The sequence below is a fragment of the Drosophila melanogaster genome, chromosome 3L (assembly GCF_000001215.4).
Source record: "Drosophila melanogaster chromosome 3L".
NCBI classification, from domain to species: domain Eukaryota; kingdom Metazoa; phylum Arthropoda; class Insecta; order Diptera; family Drosophilidae; genus Drosophila; species Drosophila melanogaster.
In genome coordinates, this window is record NT_037436.4 from 24,144,494 (window position 1) to 24,168,360 (window position 23,867).

Consider the following 23,867-nt stretch of genomic DNA (forward strand, 5'->3'; position numbering starts at 1 on the left):
GCGGCAGCGGATGTTTATGTCTGTTGGATTGGGTGTTGGATTCTTGAGTGGATCACTCATGGGTACTGATCAGCCGAGAACTTGAGCTGCGTAAGCCGTTTTGACCCTTTGGTGGGAATAACTGATTCGGCAGCGGATGTTAATGTTTACATTAGGGCAGGCTGCATTTGTTATTGTCACCAGAATTTGGGTTCTTATTGGATACATGATTTTATGACTTATATCCTAAGGCATTCTATGATTTTGTGTATGGTTATGTGGTTATGTATGTGTGTGTGTGTGTATATACATATATTATATAATATATAATATATATATATATAATATATATAAATATTATATAATATATAATATATTATATTATATATAAATATATTCACTCGCGTAGCAAACGGAGTTTAATTAATTATATAAAATAAACACAAAGGTAAATTCGGAGAGCAGAAACGACCGTTCGCTGTGAAGCTGGGGAGGCGTTTTGAGGTTTTTTATATAAGACTTGAAAATGTCTATCGATTTGCCACGCCAACTCTAACGCCCTAAAACCGCACAAAACTGCCACGCCCACGCTGTTGGACAATTTTAAATATTTTTTCATAATTTAAATAATCTTGTAAATTTCTATCGATTTGCCAAAAAACTTTTTGCCACGCCCACTCTAATGCCCTAGAACCGCACAAAACTGCCACACCCAAGCTTTTGAAAAAGTTGTAGGTATTACACTTTTGAACAATTTTTAAAATTGTTGTCTCATTTTATGCACCAGTATCTATCCATACACCAGAAAAATTTTGAAATTTCACGTTCGCATTTTCAATAGCTGAGTAACGAGTATCTGATAGTCGGCGAACTGGACCATAGCATTCGATCTTGTTTTTTTATTTTTTATTAGTCTACATAAGTTATTAGTCAAAACAAAATTCTGAAGGGGTCATGAAAGTCATGTTAGATCAGGAATGATTTTAGATTAGGGGTATATAGTTTCTAGTGACTCTGACAGCCCCAAATACTATAAACTAAACCACGAATAAGATTACAAAATTGGACTGTTTCAAGCATTTTTTTACGGAAAGCTATAGAAGGTAAATAAATTAACATTAGTCTATTGGAATAAGGAGATAATATAAGGCTTGGGTCCCAATTTAGGCGCCGCAAGGCAAGCCGTAGCGATGTTTTTTTGAACCGAGTGAACTACGTATTCCGGTTTGACTAAGCTACATATTGTGGACTCCAAACAGATGATCCATACTCAAGAATAAAATGTATTGGTGATTTAAAGATTATCAAATTCTATTGAACTCCTTTTTATAAAACCAAGCGCACCCCTAACCGATAGTCGCAATATGGAAATTGAAAATTTTAATTTAGAGTCTAGAAGAACGCCAAGATCAACACGTGTGTTTCTGTCCTAGGAACACCCACATAGAGTGAAAGCCGCGTGTATTGGGTTGATAAGACTAAAGGTCATCTCTTTACACTTGGAGCCATTTAAGCTAAGTACGTTATCATATTTGAAAGTTATATAGATCCGATGGTAAGTCCAAATGTCCTTATACTGACGGCATAATTTAATATCGCCTGCAAACATAAGTACACGCGAATTTTTTTTAATTTTTAAATGAGGTAGAAAGGTGGCTGCCTTATGGGACACCCGATGGGACTCGGGGAATACATATTCCATACATATAACTTCAAATCCAATTTAGAAGATTAATTGTAAAACCTAATCAAATTTCTATACTAGAATGAAACAATTAACTCAAATGCTTTACTGAAATCAGTTTAGATGACATCTGTTTGAATTATTTTTGAAGCCCTGTATTACTTAAATTTAGAGATTCCTCTCCAATATTGCATCCAATATGCTACCTTTTGTATGAAGAGGAATTATGAGGACTCCTTTTTATATAAGTGGGAACTGTGAAGATTCCAGAGATAAGGTAAAGGTTTTAAATCCTGGGCGAACTGGAACTTACAACGGATTAAATAGTTTTTGAGACTTAAATATTTACACAGGATAGTTTGAGAATTGGTATTTTTTTTAATTTTGTTTAACGTCTGGACATTAAATTTCTTATGTTTGTTAACTTTTTATTAAACCAAGGAGGTTTGTTAGAGATTGTCGGATAGATTGATAATTTTTTTATTTAGCCTCAGAACGTTTGCGTTGCGAAAGCAATGAAATATAAGCAATTCGCTTGGTTGACTTATCCGATTTCTCTTTCATTACGGTACCTAAGTCGATTGCCACCTCGAAAGTAGGATAATATGGATATTCAGGTTGAGTTAGTGGTGGTACTCTGGACAGAAACACACTTGCAGGACTTGTTACAAGATTATAATCCAATAATTGACCGATCGAAGATAGTTTCGAAAATAAATAACGTGCGACAACGATGAGTCGAGCAAGCCGTCAATGATGTCATGTGAAGTCCAGGAATTCAGAAGACGGCGGAATGTAAGAACAATATATTCTGATCTCTAATAAAATTACAGCTTTCGAATAGTACCTCTTCTGACGTGAGGGTAGACCTAACCGCATTGAAGACTCCACCTCCCCGCCTGGAGGGACCATCATACCTGTATATTGTGTATATACCTGGGAAAACTTCAGAGTTAAGTATCTTCGACTTTAACCAAGTCTCTGTAAACACAATGATATGGGATGCAAAGGAAAAGCTACGCAAGCCGCATTTTTATATTTAGAAATAAGTTAGAAATAGAAATAGAAATAGTTAGAAATAAGTAGAAGAGGCGGATGGGGCAGTGCACTATGGGGCATTTGGCCTGTTTTTTTTTTTACAAAAATTAATACCTCCTAAACTATTGGAGATATTTGGATGCATTTTTTTTTATGCGTTACACCTGCCTCCAGGAATATTTTGGAAAAGTCCGCCACAAAAATTTTTTTTTTTTTTTTTAAATATATTTTTAAAGTTTATTTTTAATTTCAATATTGTATAATTCATAACCGTCTTCCTCTTTACAATCAGCAGAGTCTGAAGAATTTTTATCAGGTTCAAATTCGCAAGCTAACATTTGAATGACTTCTGGTGGAAGAGATAGTCGCTTATGTTTTCGCCTCTTTAAATTTATTGATGATATTATGGGATCCGAAGTATCCATTGCTCTGTAAAAGACATCTGCGAAGCTACTAATGGTTTCTGCCTTGGTTGCAAGATCCCGCAGGCCGCGTTTAGGTGCAGCTTGAACCAAAAGATGTTCGTTGTGATTCTGCGCCCTTACGAGTTCATTTGCTTGCTGTCTTCGGCCACTCAAACTTTTTAAATAATATGACGTTTTCGGGAGTAAAGCTTATTGACTTTCCTTTTTATTTTTCTTTTTTAACTTCATGACTAGGTGTTCTTCTAACCAACTTGAAAAAACTTTTAAAAATTCATTTATTTTTCGATTGCATTTTCTCAAATTTCGCAAAAGATTGACTGAAATCATTCGTTATTATTATTATTATTAATCGTTCATTAAAGTCTAGCTTGCTATCAGAAAAATGCCCACTGATAAAAGTGCAAATAGAATTTTCCTTTTGACGAACACCCTTTTGCTTGCGCCACACTTCCAGCAGGGCAGCATTGGAAATCGAGATATTGCTCCCTAAAAAATGAAATTTCTCAAAAAACCGCAAAAAACGCACATAGAGACTACCTGATATGAGTTAGGAATTGAACACACTACAACATGGATATAAACACATACTGAACAAATTTGAACAAATTGTTGTAGCTCTATTCAAAGTTGAAAATTTTTTCAAACATCTACATGTTGACACCACTTGCTAAATGTACAAATAGTTGGAACTGGGCGCACACAATAAACAATATATTAATAACAACACATAATAAAAACCTAAAGATTGATTATCCATTTCAAATTATACTCTCCTTCTTCTTCTTTTTAAATTTTAACACTTTGAAAGTTAAGCTAAATTTTGCGCGCAAAGCAGCCACGTGGTATATGCTCGCAACAGCCGACTTTAACAGCTGTTATTATAACGGTGCATTGTTAAATTAACTTATGCGGGCTGTATCATAACAGTTTAACGTATTTCCAATGTATTAATACTAAAATACTTCAAATTTGCATACTTGTGAAAAACACATTATTGTAAAAAAAACAGGCCAAATGCCCCATAGTGCAGTGGTCTGATCACGGGGAATTTACTGGCACGTAGTGCAATAATAACACGAAGTCAGTGCTTATCCTCTACAGAATAAAGGTTTTCAGACCGGCAATTGTAGAGCAGGCGATCCCGTTTTTCCCCTTTCTCTTCCCTGTTCGACCGCGCATAACTTTGGACAAACATAAAGATAAGCGTTTAGTTGGCGCATTTATGGCTTACATATACAGTCTATTAATGAATTTTGCGTCCGGAAAATTAGAAATTGATTTTGTGAAACGCTGAGACATAGTTTTAAAATAATAACGTGTCTATTGCTGATGTGCCTACCTTATCATCGGCTTCTTAAACGCAAAACCGAAGTTTATATTGACCGGCTTAGGGGTATTGCCAGAGAAGTTAGTCAAGTTTGTTTTGTCACTTTGATTGATTTAGATGTGGGCTTGCATTTGATTGACTTTAAAACGAATTAAAACTCCATATGCAAACAGATTTGCATAAAGCTATCGATTTTAATAAAATCGACAGCCAACGAAGAGTTGAATTTGATGAAATGTCTGTACATCTTGAGTTTCGTTTCATCTTCGGCGCATAAACTTCGGGAGCTTTAGGACCTGGTCAACGCACACATGCGCGCTTTGGAAATATTAAGAACGCCTCAGAAAATTGCCGATTGCCGATTGCCTCAACATATTCCAGAAACTAGAGAACCTTCAACATGGCATGGGAAGTTATACTCGAACATCTCATGTGGGAAGAAGTAGTAGAATTACTTCTAACACCAGTAGAAGAAGGTTTGTGGCCCCGTTCAATATTGTTTAAATTATCGCTGCGCGGGCCGTGTGTGTCAAAGTAGGCACGTATGGTGCCTACATACGAGGCCAACATTTGCTACATTTTGAGGCCAACCCTTCGCAGCCAGCTATTAATACTTATTCGACCAATACTCTTAATATTAATTCTTGTGGCAGAATGTGTTGGGTCTCGGCGAGGCAGGTACACCTGCCGAAGGATTTACAGTCGTTATTTGCTTCAAATCTCGTAGAGGTATTTAAATTGCGTTGCCCTCCACCAGAAACCACCCAACGACCCAGGCGAGTTTTTTGAAGAAGTGGCAGTCCAGGAAAGAGCTTGATCTGTCGCACGCATAACAAATCATACAATATGCTTGCTCCAATCAGCAAGTCTATACGCTGCGGCCTGTTAAAGGCAGGATACACTAACCGAATGTTGGCTTCTGTCGCACCATTGAGTGTTGAAGCAGGATAGTACAACAATTAAGCCTCGCGTGGTGTTTCAATCCCTTAATAAGGCGCTCCTAGCAGGTCCTGTCATACAACCTAAGCTGACATTTTACATTTTAATGAAATTTTGATCATTTGCAGCTGCTCTCACTGGAGACATATGGAAAATGTGTCGCTGTGTCCGTATCATGGCTCGAGATAATTATTACCAAAGCATCGTGTGGAGAGACTCTCTTAAGGAGGAGTTAAGTGCGTTCAAGTTGGACCCAGGCACCAAGCCAGCTTCCTTCTTGTCGGAGTGGGTAATGCATCAGCTTGCTGAAGGCAAGAGGATTTTCTCAATTTCTGAGGTTATAAACAAAATGCAACAAACTTCAAAGATTCTGTTCTGTGCCAATTTTAAACTCCGCAAATGGTGTTTTGGAGAGCGTTGCTGGAGGGGACAAGGTGCAGTTTTATGACGAGAGTGACTTAACCAAACTAAAAAACCTAGTAAGCGTTCTATCTTATCGACTATTGCTCATATCTACGACCACCTTGGTCTCATTGGACCTGCAGTTGCTATATGCCAGATCTTCTTGCAACAATTGTGGAATGCTGAACTCAACTGGGACAAAAGTCTTCCTTTAGAAGTGCAATCGACCTGGATGGACATCCCCAGAAATTGTGTGAATGTAACCCGTTTAACCTATCCCAGATTAGTACTAAACCCAACGGTCAGCATGGAAGCGTGCGGAGCGATATGAATTACGTGCTAATTCATGTAGGGATACGCCTCGGTTGGCTAGACCGGCGGAGTTTTGTTTAGATCAAACGTGTGCTCAAAAGTCGACTGGTGTTGTCTGCATGATCTTGGCAACTCTGTTGGCCACAAACGTGTTCCAGTTGCAAGCAGGCAGCGGATATATAAACTGCCATTTGGCATCTAGGCAAGGATTTCAGTCACCATTACGGTTAACAGCATGGTACCACAGAGATCTAGTCAGGGAAGGGATACGGTTTTTACCGGAGCCACTCGTCTAATGACGAGTGAAGATCTTTTGCCCCACATCGGATGTAGATAGCCGCCAAATAGGCTTTCTGAAACGCGTCACAGAATCCGTGATGCTCTATGGTTACCTCCGGCTGATACCAGACCCATCGCGGATCGCGAAACTGCTTGAGGTCGGAATACTAATCTTAAAACGATTGCCACCTTTGCCAAATTTCGGTGGAAAGCTTATCGTCCCAGCCTAAGTCCTGTGACCAAATCTCCAATATAAACATTTCGGAACGGATGCTGAACGGAGCGAGTCAGCAGGCAGGATCAAACAACCTAGCGATTTGGGACAAAACTTGTCGCTTTGTATAGGTTGCACAGCTATTCCAGGAGGTACGAAATAGAATTCGACAGACCTTGCCTTCCGCCGAGCGTCTTGGCCGTGATTTCGGTATCGATGTGGTAAAACTCGATATGAAGGAGGTGCCCGGCCGGGAGGTCTTTCAGTGCGCCCTTATGGAAATCCAGTAGAACTTAGGATAGCTTGCAACTCTTGAATGGAACTTTAGGCTTTGTTCATGGAATTTTCTCCAGCTGCTTTATGATACGGCCGGCTTTTGAAAATGGACGACGACTTGGACGTCCTATGCCAGCTTTTTCAGTACTTAATTCTCCTTCCTTATTTCTGAACAGAATTCTGTTCCGAAATCGGGTCTACCCAGATCTGACGATACATTTGTGTAATTTCCGACTGAAGACGTGTTGAAAATACCGCCACTTCAGGATATGGATCGAAAGATCGGATTATAGGTCTGAGCCAGCATGAAGGATATCATTCAAGCTGGTTCCATTTGCCGAAGGACTTAAAAAATGGTTTTATATTTTTTCCTATGTCTTATTAGTCTTCTAAATTTCTAATAATTTGCCAAAAAACTTTTTGCCACGCCCACTCTTACGCCCCATTTTTTGGCCCTTGGCACTTACATCGCGGGTACCTAACCCTTAAAACAGTTGGAAGTGTTAATATATCCGTTTTAATAGATGATATTCCAATGTAAGTAGAATTTCCTTTGGTTCAAGATCAGGATATAGGTTTCGATGCTATTTTAGGAAGGACAATTTTGGACACTGTCGATATGAAGGTTACCAAAAGTGGTACTCACTTTATTATCAGGATTAAAACCGAAGATGGAGGTAAAATTAGGGATACACAGATATTTGATCGCCAGGTGAATGATGAATTTAGAAGCATTTGTGTGGAAGAGCTTATAGCAACTTCTAAGATAGATTTATCTCAACTTAGTCAGCCTGAAGCTAAAAAGGTATTGGAGATGATCGAACAATATTGTCCAATCCGTAACACAAATGCCCCTGTCGAGATGGAAATTGTTTTGAAAGATGATGTTCCAGTTTATCAGCATCCCAGGCGACAGTCGTATAGTCACCAAAACTTTGTCGATGAGCAGGTGCGGCAATGGTTAAAATTTGGTATAATACAGCCAAGTTCATCCGAGTATGCTTTGCCCGTAGTCCTGGTGGGAAAAAGCGTCGATGCTGCGCCTATCGCGAATTAAATGAGAAAATTATAGGAGATAATTTTCCGATGGCACACATGGACAATGTCTCAGACAAACTTCAGAGTGCAAAGATAAATACAACATTGGATTTAAGCAATGGGTTTTCCATGTGCCCGTAGAAGCACGTACACTTTGTTCGTGACTCAGAGTGGGCAATACGAACTTTTGTTTGTACCGTTTGACATTTCGAATTCGCCTGCAGCTTTTACTAGGTTTATAATATCCGTTTTACGAGAGTTGATGGCTAGTGGCATTGTTAAGTTAATGACTGGAGTAAATATGCGCGTTTCTGATAATAAGGAGCTAAAGGATTTAGTAACCGAATTCATGATTAGAGAGTTAAAAGAAAAGCGTAAAAATTTGCGGCAAGAAGTTCGTGAAAACATTAAGAATATACCGGAAGAAAATAAAAAAGCAATTGATTTAAAAAGAAAGCAACAGAAACAGTATAAAATTAATGATTTGGTAGCCATAAAAAGGAAAGGTAATTTTTTAAGCCCATATAAAGTGGTTGAGATCAAAGATCATGGGAGATATGAGGTTGAGAAGATAGGAGACCTGAAGGTCCTATAAAAACAATAACAGTTCCAAAGTATATGAAACCATGACATGATCCATTCGAGGCGAATGTCCTGTCAGGACGGCCGATTGTGGGAATTTGTTTGAGTAAGAATACTCGCAGTGGTAATAGGTATTAGATCTTTCCATACTTCTACATTGCAGCCCTGATTAAAATGCAACCCTAGACCCTAGATCGATAAAAATGGAGCGGGGGTAGAGTGAAGGAGAGTCGAGTGCAAAAGTTGCCAAGAGCGGTTGTTCGTAAGTCTAAATAATTAAATGTGAAATCTTGAAGAACATAAATAATTTGTAATACTTGTTTAATAAAAAGTACATAATCGAAGAACTATATATATATTATTAATAATATTTATACACTATTCTATTTCTACTATTATTGTTGCTTGATTTTTATCCAGTCAAAAAGAAAACTTATACATTTATAAAGTTAAATATGTGAAGCAAACATTAAGAACTAATAATATTATATATAAGAAAGGAATGCAAATTTCGTGTTATTTAAATTTTTTAAAAAGAAATCAAGAAAGGGGGTTATCTAAAGCTATCTATAGATATCTACTTCGTTATTCAGTAATTATGTTACCTTCTATGGTAAACAGTCTCTCAGCTGCTGCGCTTCTAACTGGTAAGGGTAACACTTTTCAAACTTTTCCACCAAGACACTCGAGTGCCTATGAGACACCCAAGTCTTAACGAGACACCCAGGTCATAACTGTATGATTTGTAACTCATCTCTGCTTGCGCACTTTCCTTTTTCTGACTGAGATTGCTGAGGTCATCGCCAAACAAAACCCCCCAAAAAAAAGCTCCAGGACATGATACTATCTGCAACTCCATCCTAAAGGCACTTCCGAGATGTGCGATCCTCTACATTTCGTTGTCATTCAACGCTATGGTAAGGCTGCAATACTTCCCTCCACAGTGGAAGCTCGGTATTATTTCCATGATTTACAAGCCTGGAAAGCCTGAAAAGAACCCTGGGTCCTACCAGCCAATCAGTCTCCTGCCTTCGATGTCGAAGGTGTTTGAGAGACTGATTGCTGCTGGGATGGTCAGGATTATGGAAGCGAAGGGTATCCTGCCCGAGCATCAATTAGGTTTTCGTGCTGGTCACTGTACGGTAGAACAAGGAGTACGTGAGGCGTTCGATCGAGTGTGGCACTCCGGTTTCCTGCTTAAAATTAAGCTTACGCTGCTTGCACCATACTTCGGCTTCCTGAGGTCGTATCTCGAAAAGAGAAGATTTGCGATACGATTCCACTCGGCCCTGTCAATTGACCATAATGTGGCGGCCGGAGTACCAAGGGAAAGTATACTTGGCCCGCTGCTTTAATGCCTGTACAGCGACGACATGCCTCGGCCAGACGTTAGCCTACCCGGGACGTCAATGTTGGCCACATTTGCTGACGACGTGTATCACCTACAGGTCCTACAGCAAATTATAGCGCCAATATAGAGGTATGGTTGTCAGATGTGGGGCTTGTCTTGCGACAGTCAAATTCGCCGCATTCAGGCTGTCCAAATCGATAAGGAACACAAAGACCTCATGCTATCTACTGCCTTTGAGGCAATAAACACACACTCCAGCCGGTACCAGGACAGACTAGAGCGGCACAGAAATCGACTAGTTAAGGCACTGTCCAGAGCTCGCCCACCAAGAAGGCTCCACAGAAGACAGCCGAAGGACCTCATCATACGGTCCCTTGAGGAGAACCAGGAGATGATGATATTCTCATAATTGTTATAATGTTAATTGTTATATTTGTATTATTGTTTGTACAGCTAACTCTTGTTAGCCGGCGCGCCTGCAAGGGCTGAATTAATAGAGACCAAGATGACAAAGGGGTGTTTAGCTACCCCGTATGCCTTAATAAAGTATAAATAAAATACAAAAAACAAAACAGGTTCTGTTGAGATAAATGTTTACAAGAGTGCAGTACAAGTACAAGTCGGCAGTTCTAGTATCTTTTACGAGATCTTTACGATCAAAACGCGGTGTCAGCATCGCAACTAAGTATTGCCATCAGCAATGCAACAAAGTATTGCCCCAAAATTGTGGTCCCACGGTTCCGTTTAATGACCAGAATTTCGGCGACGATGTTGTATTCATATAATAGTTAATTATTAATATTAGCAAAACGTGCGTGTGTAATTTTAATATTAAATGCATTTACAAAAGTGTGTGTGTTCAGTGTGTTACGCTTGAGATCTGGGCACCGAGTGCTCGTCAATTTTATTGATCTATATTCTCCCTGTTCTCACACGCTCCCTTGTGGCGTTTTTAAAGCCGATGAAAACTCCGCGTCTCTTGGCTCACGTGCTCTTCTGGCTTGTTTACGATTCCTACATATAAAGTCATATACTAACCATGTGCTCCCTTTTTCACTAATCCAAATAGTAGTAATAATAGTCATCACAAATTTGAGCTGGCCCAATTCTGTACGAGGTGCGCATGGGATTAATGCTTCTATCAGTTCGCATTTTACAAAGAAATAAAATTTACCATCACCTCGATGATAAAGCCCACGGCGGGACCGGCCCTCTTAAACTGTTTGAAGCACAACTTACACAAAGCGTTTGTTGATTGTCATCTTCAGACTCATCTATCAAGAGAAATAAATATAGTAATACGGAAATTAGAACAGCTTTCGAAAATCGAAAATACTGTACAGCAGTATTTTTAGATTTTTTCCACACATTCCACAGAGTCTGACTCAAGGGAGTTTTGAATCAAAAAAGTTCATACCTCTACGACAAGAAGTTTGGAGTCCGGTGCAACGCCGCCCCTTCTCCATCAAAGCAGCGTTCTTTGGTTAACTTTTATATCCTCTACACAGCTGAGGTCCCAAAAAAATATATATATGCCTTACAATATCCACTTTTGACGACGATACAACTTTCCCTGGCCGATCAAGGCATCCGGTCGAAACTACAAATCAACTAGCTTTGCACGTCAAAAACATTGAAAAGTGGATCACTAACTGATTAATCAAGGTAAACGAGCAAAAATGAGAGCATGTAACTGCAACAACAACACCTTGTTTTCATATTTATTCCCGTTATTTATTATTATTAAGTGGGTTTGTATGTGTACTGCGACTCAGTCGGATCTATTGTATTACCCCTTCATGACTCAAAGATCTCCCTGAAGTCCAATGCACTGTATAAATGCCAGAATTTTATTGGGGTTCTGGGCTGCAATTGTTTCCCGTGGGACTACATACATGCCCAGGAATCTGTTCCTGATGGAAAGCGCCATGCAGTCACATATAATATGTGCAGAGCTCTCCTCCTCCATGCAGCAGAAGCGACAAAGTTTACTGTCTGCAATGCCAATCTTGTGCAAATGGCTGTGAAGTCGGCAATGCCCCGTAAGAAGGCCAGTCAAAATGCGCACGGTGTTTTTCCCGTGTGTCATTAAGGTCTTGAACCTTTTATGGTTATATTCACGGAGGAGAATCTTAGGCTGCCTAAGTCCTGGTAGGTGTTCCCAGAAGTACAGACGTTTTTCTTCCCTTAGTGACTTTAGTAAGCCCAGTACTCTGTGGTGACCAACACCACTGAATGTTTCTGGCCCAATTAGAGGGTTCTCTGCCCCTTTCCTGGCTAGGTTGTCCGCTAGCTCATTTCCGGGGATGTTGTTGTGTCCCGGGACTCACCTTATTGTGAGAGGCGCCTTTATGGCTGCTTGACTATCAGACAGTTTAGCAATGTCCTTGCCACGATAGTTCCTTTGCAGACTAAACTCCGCACAGCGTCCAATAGCTCAGACTTCAGCTTGAAAAATGCTGGTGTATCGGCCCATTGATTCGTGGTATTTCAACCTGGGGTATTTCATTTTCAGCAACCAAAGTGTTAACTTTGGCAACAGAGCACTTATTATTTCGAACAGAGGGTCAGCATTTACATCGCAAGGCTTTGTGAAATATAATATAAATAAAGCCAGTGAAGACAACTACTGGGTTGCCAATGGGAAACGGACAGGTTAAGCGAATAAATTCTATTATAATTTCTGTACTCTCCAAGTTAAGTGTTGACGACCCCTCGAAATGATATCGCAACGTAAACAGAATTCAACAGGCGACCAATTCAATATTTACCAGAAGCATTAATACGACGCCATGAGCTACTGGTTGGTGTTAAAATAAGAACGAAAGACTATCTTCAAATACGAGACTTGATAAACAAAGAGGCCGCAGCAGTGTTCGATAAAGAACGCAGCGAGTTACGAGTAAAGGCAAAGGCTCAGATACTGTGGCTGCAGAACGAGAACGTGCGCGGCATACATGAAGCCATGGCCGATTGAAATAGGACGATGACAGCGATGAGGATGTTGCATTCGGGTCGAAAGCTTAGTTAGAATGGCCGAATGTGGGATTGGTTTCTGGATCTTTACCCAAATCCCACTAGCAAGGGCGTCGCCAGGGTAGGGCCCCTGGACCTAAAAGGAATGTTCAAGAAATTTCATAATTTGCTGCCTATCACGTAACTTCCCGTTGTTTATTTACACTATGTACTGCTCTTTTTCTCTTAGTCAATCTGCCTCCAATTCTATCGATTTTCTTCAAATACATAAGTTCTTTGATAAGTGCTTTCACTAAGTGTTTCCAGTGTTGGAAGATGAATTCAACTATCTGACCCCCTGGCTGATGGCCTGGCGACGCCCTTGACCACCAGACCACCTTGACGATAAGAAGAAGGGCAACCACTACATATGAAAAAAGTGTCGAATTAGCGGGATGGCGATTTCACAAACACGAATATCAACGAGAGCGGAGTTGTTGCCGGCGCATGGAAGAAGTAAGTTGTCCTTTCTGCCTCTGTGGCTAAGAGAGCGACAACAATACGACGACAAAGAAGAGGGTGAAGACCTAACCGTGACACAACGACGATCTATAATTTTCATATCCTATATTATTTGTACGAATAAAGGTAATAATATTACAATAAAACCCTACATTTGTTTCCATTCATGAACACGAAAAGCCAAAAAAAAATGAACCTCATTATGAACCTCATTATAAGCATAAACTTCTCTGTAGAGGAGGAAAATGCTATTATCCATGAAAATAATACCACTGAGAACAAACCCTAACGATATCGAACTGTGCCGCAAGCAAATATGATCAAGAACATTTTAAAAATGGAAATAGGGCGATGAGGTCACCTATCCATTTATCTATCCATTTCAGGAAATGGGAATCTTCACTTGCCATAGAGCAAAATATTAAGTTAGATGTCCAATGTACTATAGATATTGTATGGGTCAAAATAAGGGGTTAAGCTGAAATTTCATAGATAAGAATTATATAAGCCCCATAAATTCTTTCGAACCAACATCCTTAACAACAATTATTTCTGTCCAGCGGGCAATATAAAAATGACACTCCGTCTTACCGGACCATTTTTCAAGCCAATTGAGAACAAGACAGCTCTTGCCTTTTTTGTTTTTCCCGGGGAAAAGACCAGGCCATACTAATATTTCATTTGGACAATTGCACCTGAGGGCTCTGAACGTACAATAATTTTTGATTGCGACGCAACTCGGATCTGCAAAAGATAAACGCGCTTTTAAATTAATATTCACACATTTTTGAGCACCTCAGACTTTATGTTCACCAACATTTTTCATACCCTACCTACATTAGAGGAGAAGTAGATAAACAAATTGAATAACTATTGCGGAATGGAATATCAGGCCAGCAAAAACTCCTATAAGTCCCCGGTTTGGGTAGTTCCTAAAATACCGTTACCGAACGGAGAGAAGGAGAAAAAATAGTTTACTCAGTGGTCTATTGATGTTTATTCCACATCACCAGAATATCAATTTGCCACTTAGTTATTTTATAAAAAATTTGTTTTTTACCACCTCAAATTTGACAAAAAAAATTTACCGTCGGCAACAAAAAATTTCGATTTGGCAGGGGGAAACGTACGTCGACAAAAGTTACAGGCAGGTATAAATGCTTATAAAATATAAGAGAATTCATTAATTAATTTATAGGTGGCCAAAACAGTTGTTAGCAAATAATGCTATTTAATTTAATTACTTAAATGGTCGCTTCGCACCTAAAAACGAAATCGAAAGATTTTTCACAAATCGAAATAAAAAAAAAGACGATTACCGTAGTATGCCTGATTGTGGCAGTTTTGGACGGTTTGTGGGTGCGGCAGTACTCTACGAGTAACGGGTATACGACAAATTTCAAATAATTTTGGAGTATCGTAGAAATTGGGAAAAAAGAATGGGCATGGCAAAATGTTTTGTTTTCAAATCGATAGAAATTTGCAAGACTAATAAAAATATGAAAAAATATCATTATTGAGGGCGTGGCATTTTTTGGGCGATTTGTGGGCGTTAGAGTGGGCTTGGCAACATTTGAAAACAAACATGGGCTGCGTCTATGTCTCTGGAAGCTACATGCTTAATCTTAACCTTCAAGCTTGTATAGTTCCTGAAAGCTCGACGTTCATAAGGACGGGCAAAAAGACAGACAGACCAGATCCACTCGGTTATTGATGTTTGTAGTAACACGTTTGAGGATAACCCCGACATTTTTTTTTGCTACATCACAAAGCTGGCAAACACACATTTGACGATTGACCACAGATTTTCAATCGGACTTTGGGCAGGCCACCTCATTTAGTGAAACCCGTGCTTTCCAATCTATTACTTTATTTTGATGGTGTGCTTCGTGTCCCCATTATATTAAAAAACATTTCTTGCTCAGGATAGAGAAATTTTTAAGATTGGTGTGAAGAATTTAAAGATAGTCCTCTTTACGCGTAATTCCTTTTTTTAAAATGCCATCATGCCTTCACCGCCATGCCTAACACTTTTATTTACCTTATGTTTTAATCGATCTCCGGGTCTACGCCAACAGTATTGTTTTCCATCGGACTGAAACTTTAAAATTTAAATTTATCATCAAGGATCCATTTGTATGATTCATTGTGAATTTTAAACTATAAAAGCTAGAACTTGGAGATTAACCGTTCAGTTTCCAGAGACATCGACGAACATACACATACGGACACACTTTTGAAAAATGTTGATATTTTTTCATTTTTTTATTGTTATGCCTATGACTAAGGCACAAGCCACCAAAATGGCCATGACCAAATTTTTGAAAAAATTGTCTATAGAGTGGTCGTGTTCAAAATATTGTAGATATAGTTATACACGTTACACAAAGAGTAAAATGGTATACTAAATTCATTGGAAACTATGTATTCGTTTCCGATCAGGATCAATGGCCGAGTCAATCTTGCCATGTCCGTCTGTCCTTCTGTCCGAATGAACGTTGAAATCTCAGAAACTAGAAACATAGACGCAGCGCAAGTTTGTTGATGGGCCACGCCCACAAACCACACAAAACTGACACGACCACACTTTTGAAAAATGTGTTGATATTTTTCACATTTTTATTAGTCATGTAAATTTCTATTGATTTGACAAAAAAAACTTTTTGCCACGCCCAATTTAACACCCTAAAACCGCCACACCGGTCAGGCCCACACTGTTCAACAATTTTTAATTTTTTTCTCATTTTGTTCCCCAATATGGGTATATCTATGACGGGTATGATAGTCTGGAAACGTGACTATAGCATTCTCTCTGTTTTACATTTACATTACATTAGTCTTTTTAAATTTATATTCATTTGATAAAAAACTAGAAGGTGGACAGCCAATCAATGGTAAAAGTGTAACTTATTAAGATTTTTTGATTAAAGGTCATATACAATAGTTTTTTAGGTCACAAAGCATGTCGACTATTAAAATTTTTACTCCAGGTGTTTTCGTTTTTATATGTTGTAAAACGGAGTAAAAGTTTTGAAATGACTATTTCGAAAATTGTGAACCTTAAGAAAGTGTTTACAAAAATAAGGCGAATATATTTTATGTTTACAATTATATAACCCCTAAATGCTGGAATGTCTTTTTTACCGCTTTTTAATTTGGTATTCTATGCATATCAACAAAATAAAAATTCATTTACACATATATATCTATTAACCTGGTAAATTATTTTTTAACATATATAAACAATATTAACACATATATCTAAACTTATACACTCTTAAAAATTATTTACATTTCCATTTGCTGCACATCAGAGCAAGGAGGCAGGGATTCGAACACTTGTAGCCCTTGATGATCAAGGAGGTGAGTCCACAACTAACAGAACAATGTATCACAGTTTTTAACATACAACTGCATTATTTCTAATTAATATATATATTACTTAGGTATGACATTACACGAAACAATCTATTTTACATCTGGTTGCTGCGATAGAATATTCTTCTGTTATAACCCCTGATACCCAAATTCAATTATACGCCAAAATTATAGTTGATACAATTAAATTTACAATTGTATCGAATTATAAAATATAAAGTTCAATTGAAGTGAACATGATTACTGCAAATCTTTGTTAAATTCTCCATGATATGTATTCCCAAATCAAAGTGGTACAATATTTGCACATATAATCTCAACATATATATTGACATATTTCAGTAACATAATAAGTCTGTACATTTCTTTTTCATTTTGCGAGTAAGGAAATTTTTCTTTAGGTGTCTACAGTTAAAAACATTGATCTTTTTTTAGCGGGTGTAAGTCAGATAAGTTTCAGCAGTGTTTGCAATTTCTCTTAAAAAGTTGGAGCCCCAAAAATTTAAGCTCAATTAGTTGAACCAAAGACCCTAGAATAACGGCGATTTTAACAAACAAATTTAAAAAGCTTTAAAATTATAATAGTCAGGGCGCGAATTTTTAAAATTTTTTTTATTTTATCATATTGCTAGGAAATTGGCAAAAACTACCCTAATATGTACCATGTAAATTCGTTTCTTCGATCAGAATTGATTTCGGCCCGAAAATCGTCTTCTAGCACAACACGCACAAATATATGCGTTCTCGTCTCTTGTTTTTACTCACACAAGCAAGCAAATTATATTTTTAGATTTCTTACGCTCTCAGCGGGAGTGAGCGGAAAGAGAGTAATTTTGGCCGTCACCAAAAAAGTGGCTGCATAGTGCCAAACCAATGTATGGCCGTTACGCATCTTGTTATTCTAGTGTCTTTGGTTGAACGGTGATCATTGCTTACACTCTTGGCTGTCGATTTAAACAAAGCGTCACTGATCTGCGCTGAAATTATTTGTGAAATTTACGATTGCAGACTCTGCTGGTTGATCGTCATTTCCCGCTTTGAAAATATGAGTTCTAGTTTCTCCAAGGCGTTTGAGGCTCTTTCTCCACATGGTTGACCAACGTTAGAAATATTACATCACATTTGAGCTCAGAAGTTTATGACCAAAAGTCTTGCGTTGGTTGGCAGATTTGTCTTCTATGTTTTAAACGAGATCTGGCATAATAGAAAGGCGGCTGATATGCTAGGGTTTTAAAGGTAAGTTTTAAAGTACATAGTATTTTAATTCCATATCTTGTGAAGGAAGTTGTCATTAGGAAGAAAATCTATTACTTTCTTCTTAAGATTCAAAAGTTCGGTAATAATCAATTCTCTTTTCCATACTACTTGAACCGTTACATGTGAAATTGAGAAACAAAACAAGTGTAATGGAGTTAGTTGTTTGCAGTCGAGTCGGGCTTCAGCTTGTCGGCGAAAATAAGTGAAATCTTGCGCTGACTTCACTAATGCCTATCCATGTTTAATACTTATATATATAATTTTTCGTGAGAAACAAGCACAACCAAGGTCGTAAGTAGAGTGCCTATATAAAATCAGAAGGAAAAGACGAAATTAATTTCTTGTGAAGTCGATCACGGTCACTTCTTATCTTCGATGACGGTAGAGGTTTACTTTTGACCCGTCAAACTGTCAAACTGTGGCAGATAAATTAAACTCTGAGACTTTATATTTTTTTTTTCCGTATAAGGGGTATCTGATAGTCGTGTAACTCGACTATATCGTTCTATATGGTTATACCCGTTACTCGTAGAGTAAAAGGGTGTACTAGATTCGTTTAAAAGTATGTAACAGGCAGAAGGAAGTGGAATGATCGATTTCTATCGATTTGAAACAAAAAATTTGCAACGCCCACTCTTACGCCCTAAAACCTACCGAAACCACATACTTAACAAATTTTTGGATATTTGTTTTTATAATTTCATTGGTCTTGGAATTTTGCATTGATTTCACAAAAAAAAAATTTGCCACGCCCACTTTAACGACCACAAACAGGCCATACTTTTAAAAAATGTTTTGATATTTTTATTTCCGGAACCAAAGGCTTACAACCACGGCGTTCATATATGCGCATAAATGCGAATATTTCGCTGTGTGTTTAAATTAAGCGCTAGCCACCGCCCCCCAATGCGGTTGCACTCTTGTCGGGTAAGGCAACCCCCTTTGGTAAAGGGGATTCTTCTTGCTTAAGTAACCATAGCCACCATGAAACTCCCACAAGGGGCCTGCATCGCATGAGCGGGGCTTGGTTAAGCGTGCTTCAGGCATACTATGATGTGGTGTCCAATTAGGGTTTGGTTCGCCCCCCCTTTCGTCTCTGACAAGCCGGATTTGGAGACACCTGATGTTGTTACCAGTTTCGGCTTTTCAGCGCGGGACTGGAAACCCATTCTCCGCTCCATCGGACCGTATACACAGTCTCATTGTCTCTCGCGTCCGTGTCCCAGTCCACACGAAGAACGCGTGCCAATACCTGCACAACTCCAGTCAGCCGATCACGTAGCGACTTGATATGCGGAAGAACATTCAACCGCCAACTGTAATGCCAAGGTACCGGTATTTATCAACGTGCCTACTCTGGGCAAAATGCCCCTTCAGCAGCATGAACCCATGCTCCAACAACGGACATGAGCTGTTAGCCTTTCGACTGCATTACGATTTGGGTACGATCCTCAACGAAAAGCAACAAGTCGTCTGCAAACGCGCTGAAACCACACAGTGGCTCCAGACGCTGGAGAAGTAAGTCCATCATAAGGTTCCAAATAATTGAACCGCCGATGGATGCCTGACCTCGTGTTACCAGAACAGTCACTTCACCATATCTGCTGACTAAACTGGCACTCCTGCCAGAGAAAAAGCTGGCTTCTCGGCAGGCGGAGTCGATGAGTCGTCTCATCACGACATCCCACTTCACGTGGTCGAAGTCCACGAAGATTTGGAGCATATATTGTGCCGGGTCTCCAAGCATCCTCAACGCATCGTCCTTCTCGAAATCCAAATTTCCATCTGTTACCATTGCTCTTCAACCTTGCGACACAAGCGCCTACCTCAGAGGATTCAAGCGGTGGTGGAATCTCTTCAGGAATGACAGTGGGTGCCGAAAACTGGAGAATGGAAAAAAGGTCCGGAGAAGAACACCCGCGCAGTCGTGCCAGGTTACGTACTGCCTGCCACCTTAGCGAAGACAACCGAGTTCGGTTGTCCTTTTTCGGCCACGGCAAATCCTAAAGACTTGTCCCCATGAATCGTCCTCTTTCCTCTTTGACCTTCAGAATGAGCTCCTTGTACTGATCTGAGATTTCCCTCAACTCAAAGACAAGTAGCTCAGCATCGTTGCTTGCGCGCACACGAGCGGTTTGAGCGGCCTCAGTGTCCTGACTTCTTGGCGTTTAGAAGAAAGTTCGGCAGTCCACAAAACTATCTTCCTTGCGGTCTCGGGTCATCTGCGTCCCAGAACTTGATCGCCCGCAGAGTGCACGAGCGAGCGCACTGCAGAGACCTGGTCATCCATCGGCGTGTCAGCGAATTTGTCCGGGAGTTTTGAATCCTGTCTTGTCACCTCATCATCAAATGGTAAACAATGTTTGCTATTTTATACACTTGAGTGTTGAATAATAATATCTTAATGCGAAAGTTATGTAATATTTATGGTTTTAGGGTCCTAGTGCTTGGTTTGGTTTGATATAAATTGGCTTTAGCAGCTAATTTTGTTTTCTGACAGGATACATTTTGGCATTATGCATATTTTGTTCTTCAAATTTTTTTCTTTTATGCTCTTTATATGGTTGTATAGAACTTCTATATGTTGTTCGCTTCGCTTATGTATTGTAGTGTATATATTTCTTTGTTTTCGTAGTCTAAAGACTTGTATATATTGTTATTGTTTTTATACCCGTTACTCGTAGAGTAAAAGAGTGTACTAGATTCATTGAAAAGTATGTAACATACAGAAGGAATCGTTTCCGACTATATAAAGTATATATATTCTCGCTCTAGCCATGTCTGTCTGTCCTTCTGTCCGAATGAACGTCGAGATCTCAGAAACTTTAAAAGCTAGAAGGTTAAGATTCAGCATACAGATTCTAGAATTCACTCTCACTCTAACACCCTAAATCGTTTAGTCGTTTAAATTTCTATCGATTTGCCAAAAAAAAACTTTTGCCGGTCACGCCCAAACGTTTGAACAATTACCTCATTTTATTCTCCAATATTCCAGAAAAATTATTAAATTATATTATAAGTTCATCACTTTCTAAATTATATCTTATTTTATTTGCCAATAACTATCGATATCTAAGAAAAATATGTATGCAATCGCATTTCCACTGCTGAGTAACAAGAATCTGATTTTTGTTTGAAAATGTTATATAATTGGCTTATTTTCATTTAGAAGCACTTCTCTTTCGCCTTTTTTATATATCTATTGTTATTTTTTCCAATTCAACAACCACAAATTACTAACAAACGGAGCTCGCTAAAAACATTTCTTACTTCGACAAAAGTCATATGGTAGAACCATTTTGAAATTTCTCGTTCGCATTTCCACCACCTGAGTAACGGGTATCTGATAATCGAGGAACTGGACTACATCATATAGATAGAGATTTAACTCTAAATCTGAAAAAAAATATAAAAAGCAAGACACAGAAGACAAGCCATAAATGAATCGAACGGGGACCTCGGCCCACAATGTCAATTAGCCGGAACCAGAGCCAATCTATCGTTCTTAGAACTTCAAGCCGAAGGAAAAATTACATTGGTTCGCAGCCTACATTTATAGGTCCGAAAGAACTTCACTCGTCAAGAATAGTATGTTTACTATGTCAGTTTAAAAGTATGTATGTGTTGAAGTAATCGTTTCCGAGCCTATAATTATAGACATTCATGATCATGAACTCGCTAATGAAAAGAGTGGGGTGGTTTTTAATGAGTCATCTACACACACAAACAAATAGAAAAACTATTTCCGTGGCTGTTGTTGGTGATAATAAATAAAAACGATCTATCACTTAAATATAATTATGTCTCTGCCTCTGGCCACTGCAATTTGAAGATTTTAAGGAGTATTATAGTCAATAACGCTAACAACTGGTGAGCAATAATTCTCAATGCCGGTATGCCGGTCTAATATGCAACCTGAAAAGCTGTCTCTCTTTTTTTTAATATATTTTTGTCGCTGTACCATTATGTGCAAAAAACGGTACCAGGATATAGTCTTGGATGAAACGGTAAATCTTATTTTCTTTTTAATTTTGACTTCATTTTGGTCAATCGTTAAGTATTAAAACTTTAGGTACAACCATACTGATTACATTTGACTAACATGATTTTTGTTTGTATTTTTTGTCGTTTTCTTTGAGATAATTCTCAGTCGCTTCACTTTGATATGGTTGCCTTTACATTTTCAGCATTTTTAATGGCCCATTCCTTTTTTATTACTATCTCGGCATTAAAAAATGTGAATCCTTAACAATTCATCACCAAACAAAGCAGTGAGTCGGTCGTGCTTGTTCTGTTACCAACTGAAACTACGGCTTGTACTACTTCATAATACTAAATACAAATTTTCAGTTTTAATATAAGAAATTATACCACATCATTTTAAAATAAAGTATAAGTACTTTATTAACATATTGAAGCTTATACAATTATAAACATTTAGTATATAATTAGTATAAAGGAATTATAATAAAAATAGCCTAACGCAAACGACCTTAACTCACATTAAGCCATGATTTACAATGTCGGCTTTATTTTTGTGAGTACGCATGTACATTTTTTGTATTTTATTATTATTAAAATGGGGCCTCTTGTTTATATCCGTTACTCAAAGAGTATAACGGTATACTGTACTCTTTGAAAAGTATGATACATGTAGGAGGAAGCGCTTCCCATTAGCCAATAGCCAAGTCGATCTGGTAACGTCTGTGGCGCATACACTTCTGAAATACGTTTTGATATATTTATTTTATTATTCATTTAAATATTAGTCTTGTAAGTTTTTGCCACGCCCACTCTAACGCCCACAAGCCGCCCAAAACCATGCCTTTAAAAATTATTTGTTATTTTGATTAATTATGTAAATTTTTAAAGATTTGACACTTTTACGCCCAGAAACCGCTCACACTTTTGAGAAATTTGTTGTTTATTCATTTTATTAGTGTGGCAAAAATTTATTTGCCACACTCAAGTTAACCCTCAAAACTGCCAAGCCACACTTCTGAAAAGTGTGTTGAATTTTGTTAATTTTAGTTTTTGTTTTTCCAATTTTTATCGATATGCTAGCAATTTTTTTGACACGCCCACTATATTGATATTCTTACCATAATTTTTTTAATTTTTAATTTTATTATTTTTCTTGTCAATTTCCACCGATATGCCTAAAAAGAATGGTATATTTTGTCGTGTGCGCTCGCACTGGCTGAGTAACGGGTATTTGATAGTCGGAGAACACGACTATAGAATTCTCTCATGCTTTTATTTTTTGTTTGAAATTCTAATGATTTCAAAATGCAAATGTATTTCTATTTAGAGCGCGGAAGTTGGAATGCGAAGTATTGTTATGTTGGATGAGCAAGGAGGTAAGATAATTTTGGATATGAAGATTTGCATTTGTAATGCTATAAACAATAATTGAATTTTTGACACGGAGTCAGTTTTACAGGTATACTACGATCGTTTATAGATTATATGTACATACATACATTGCAGCCTTTAAGTTTTTATCTTTCAGTAAATTGAATCAGCATGGGATAATAAAATATTGTCGAGGTAGGATGTACCGATTGCCATACGGAAAGCCAAGCGGAACTTAACCCTACCCTACCCTTTGAATCGGCCACACGGTCTTTTTCGGGTTATATCTCAACTTTATTGTAGGCAACACGTGGCAAAGAAAGGGAAGAGAAAGAAAACATTTAGGAAAGAGTTCTTATTTTTCCGCCATTTATTGCCACCGGGTTAGTATTGAAAGTCCACTGGAATGGTGGCGCTAGGCTGGGCAGTTTTCGTTAGATTAGAGCAAAATCTCTTCTCCACCTGCGAATTCTACCTGACGGAATCGCGTGGAGGAAGGGAGCGCCGTAGCGTTTTCGCTGTTGTGTTGGGGATAGCGGTATAGCACAATATAG

The 23,867-nt window shown here is 38.4% G+C and overlaps 1 protein-coding gene across 2 annotated transcripts in view; it reads left to right on the plus strand.

Moving 5' to 3' along the window:
- The window catches only part of Snap25 (Synaptosomal-associated protein 25kDa), a 225,026-nt gene that overhangs the window by 70,314 nt on the left and 130,845 nt on the right, over positions 1–23,867 (plus strand). The window contains exon 4 of one of the 2 annotated variants that reach the window (NM_001043176.2): positions 16,638–16,686. In NM_001043176.2, coding sequence (NP_001036641.1) covers positions 16,638–16,686 — 49 coding nt within the window. Of the gene's footprint in view, positions 1–16,637; positions 16,687–23,269; positions 23,319–23,867 lie in introns of both variants that reach the window. The other variant, NM_001043177.3, reaches the window with a different exon arrangement.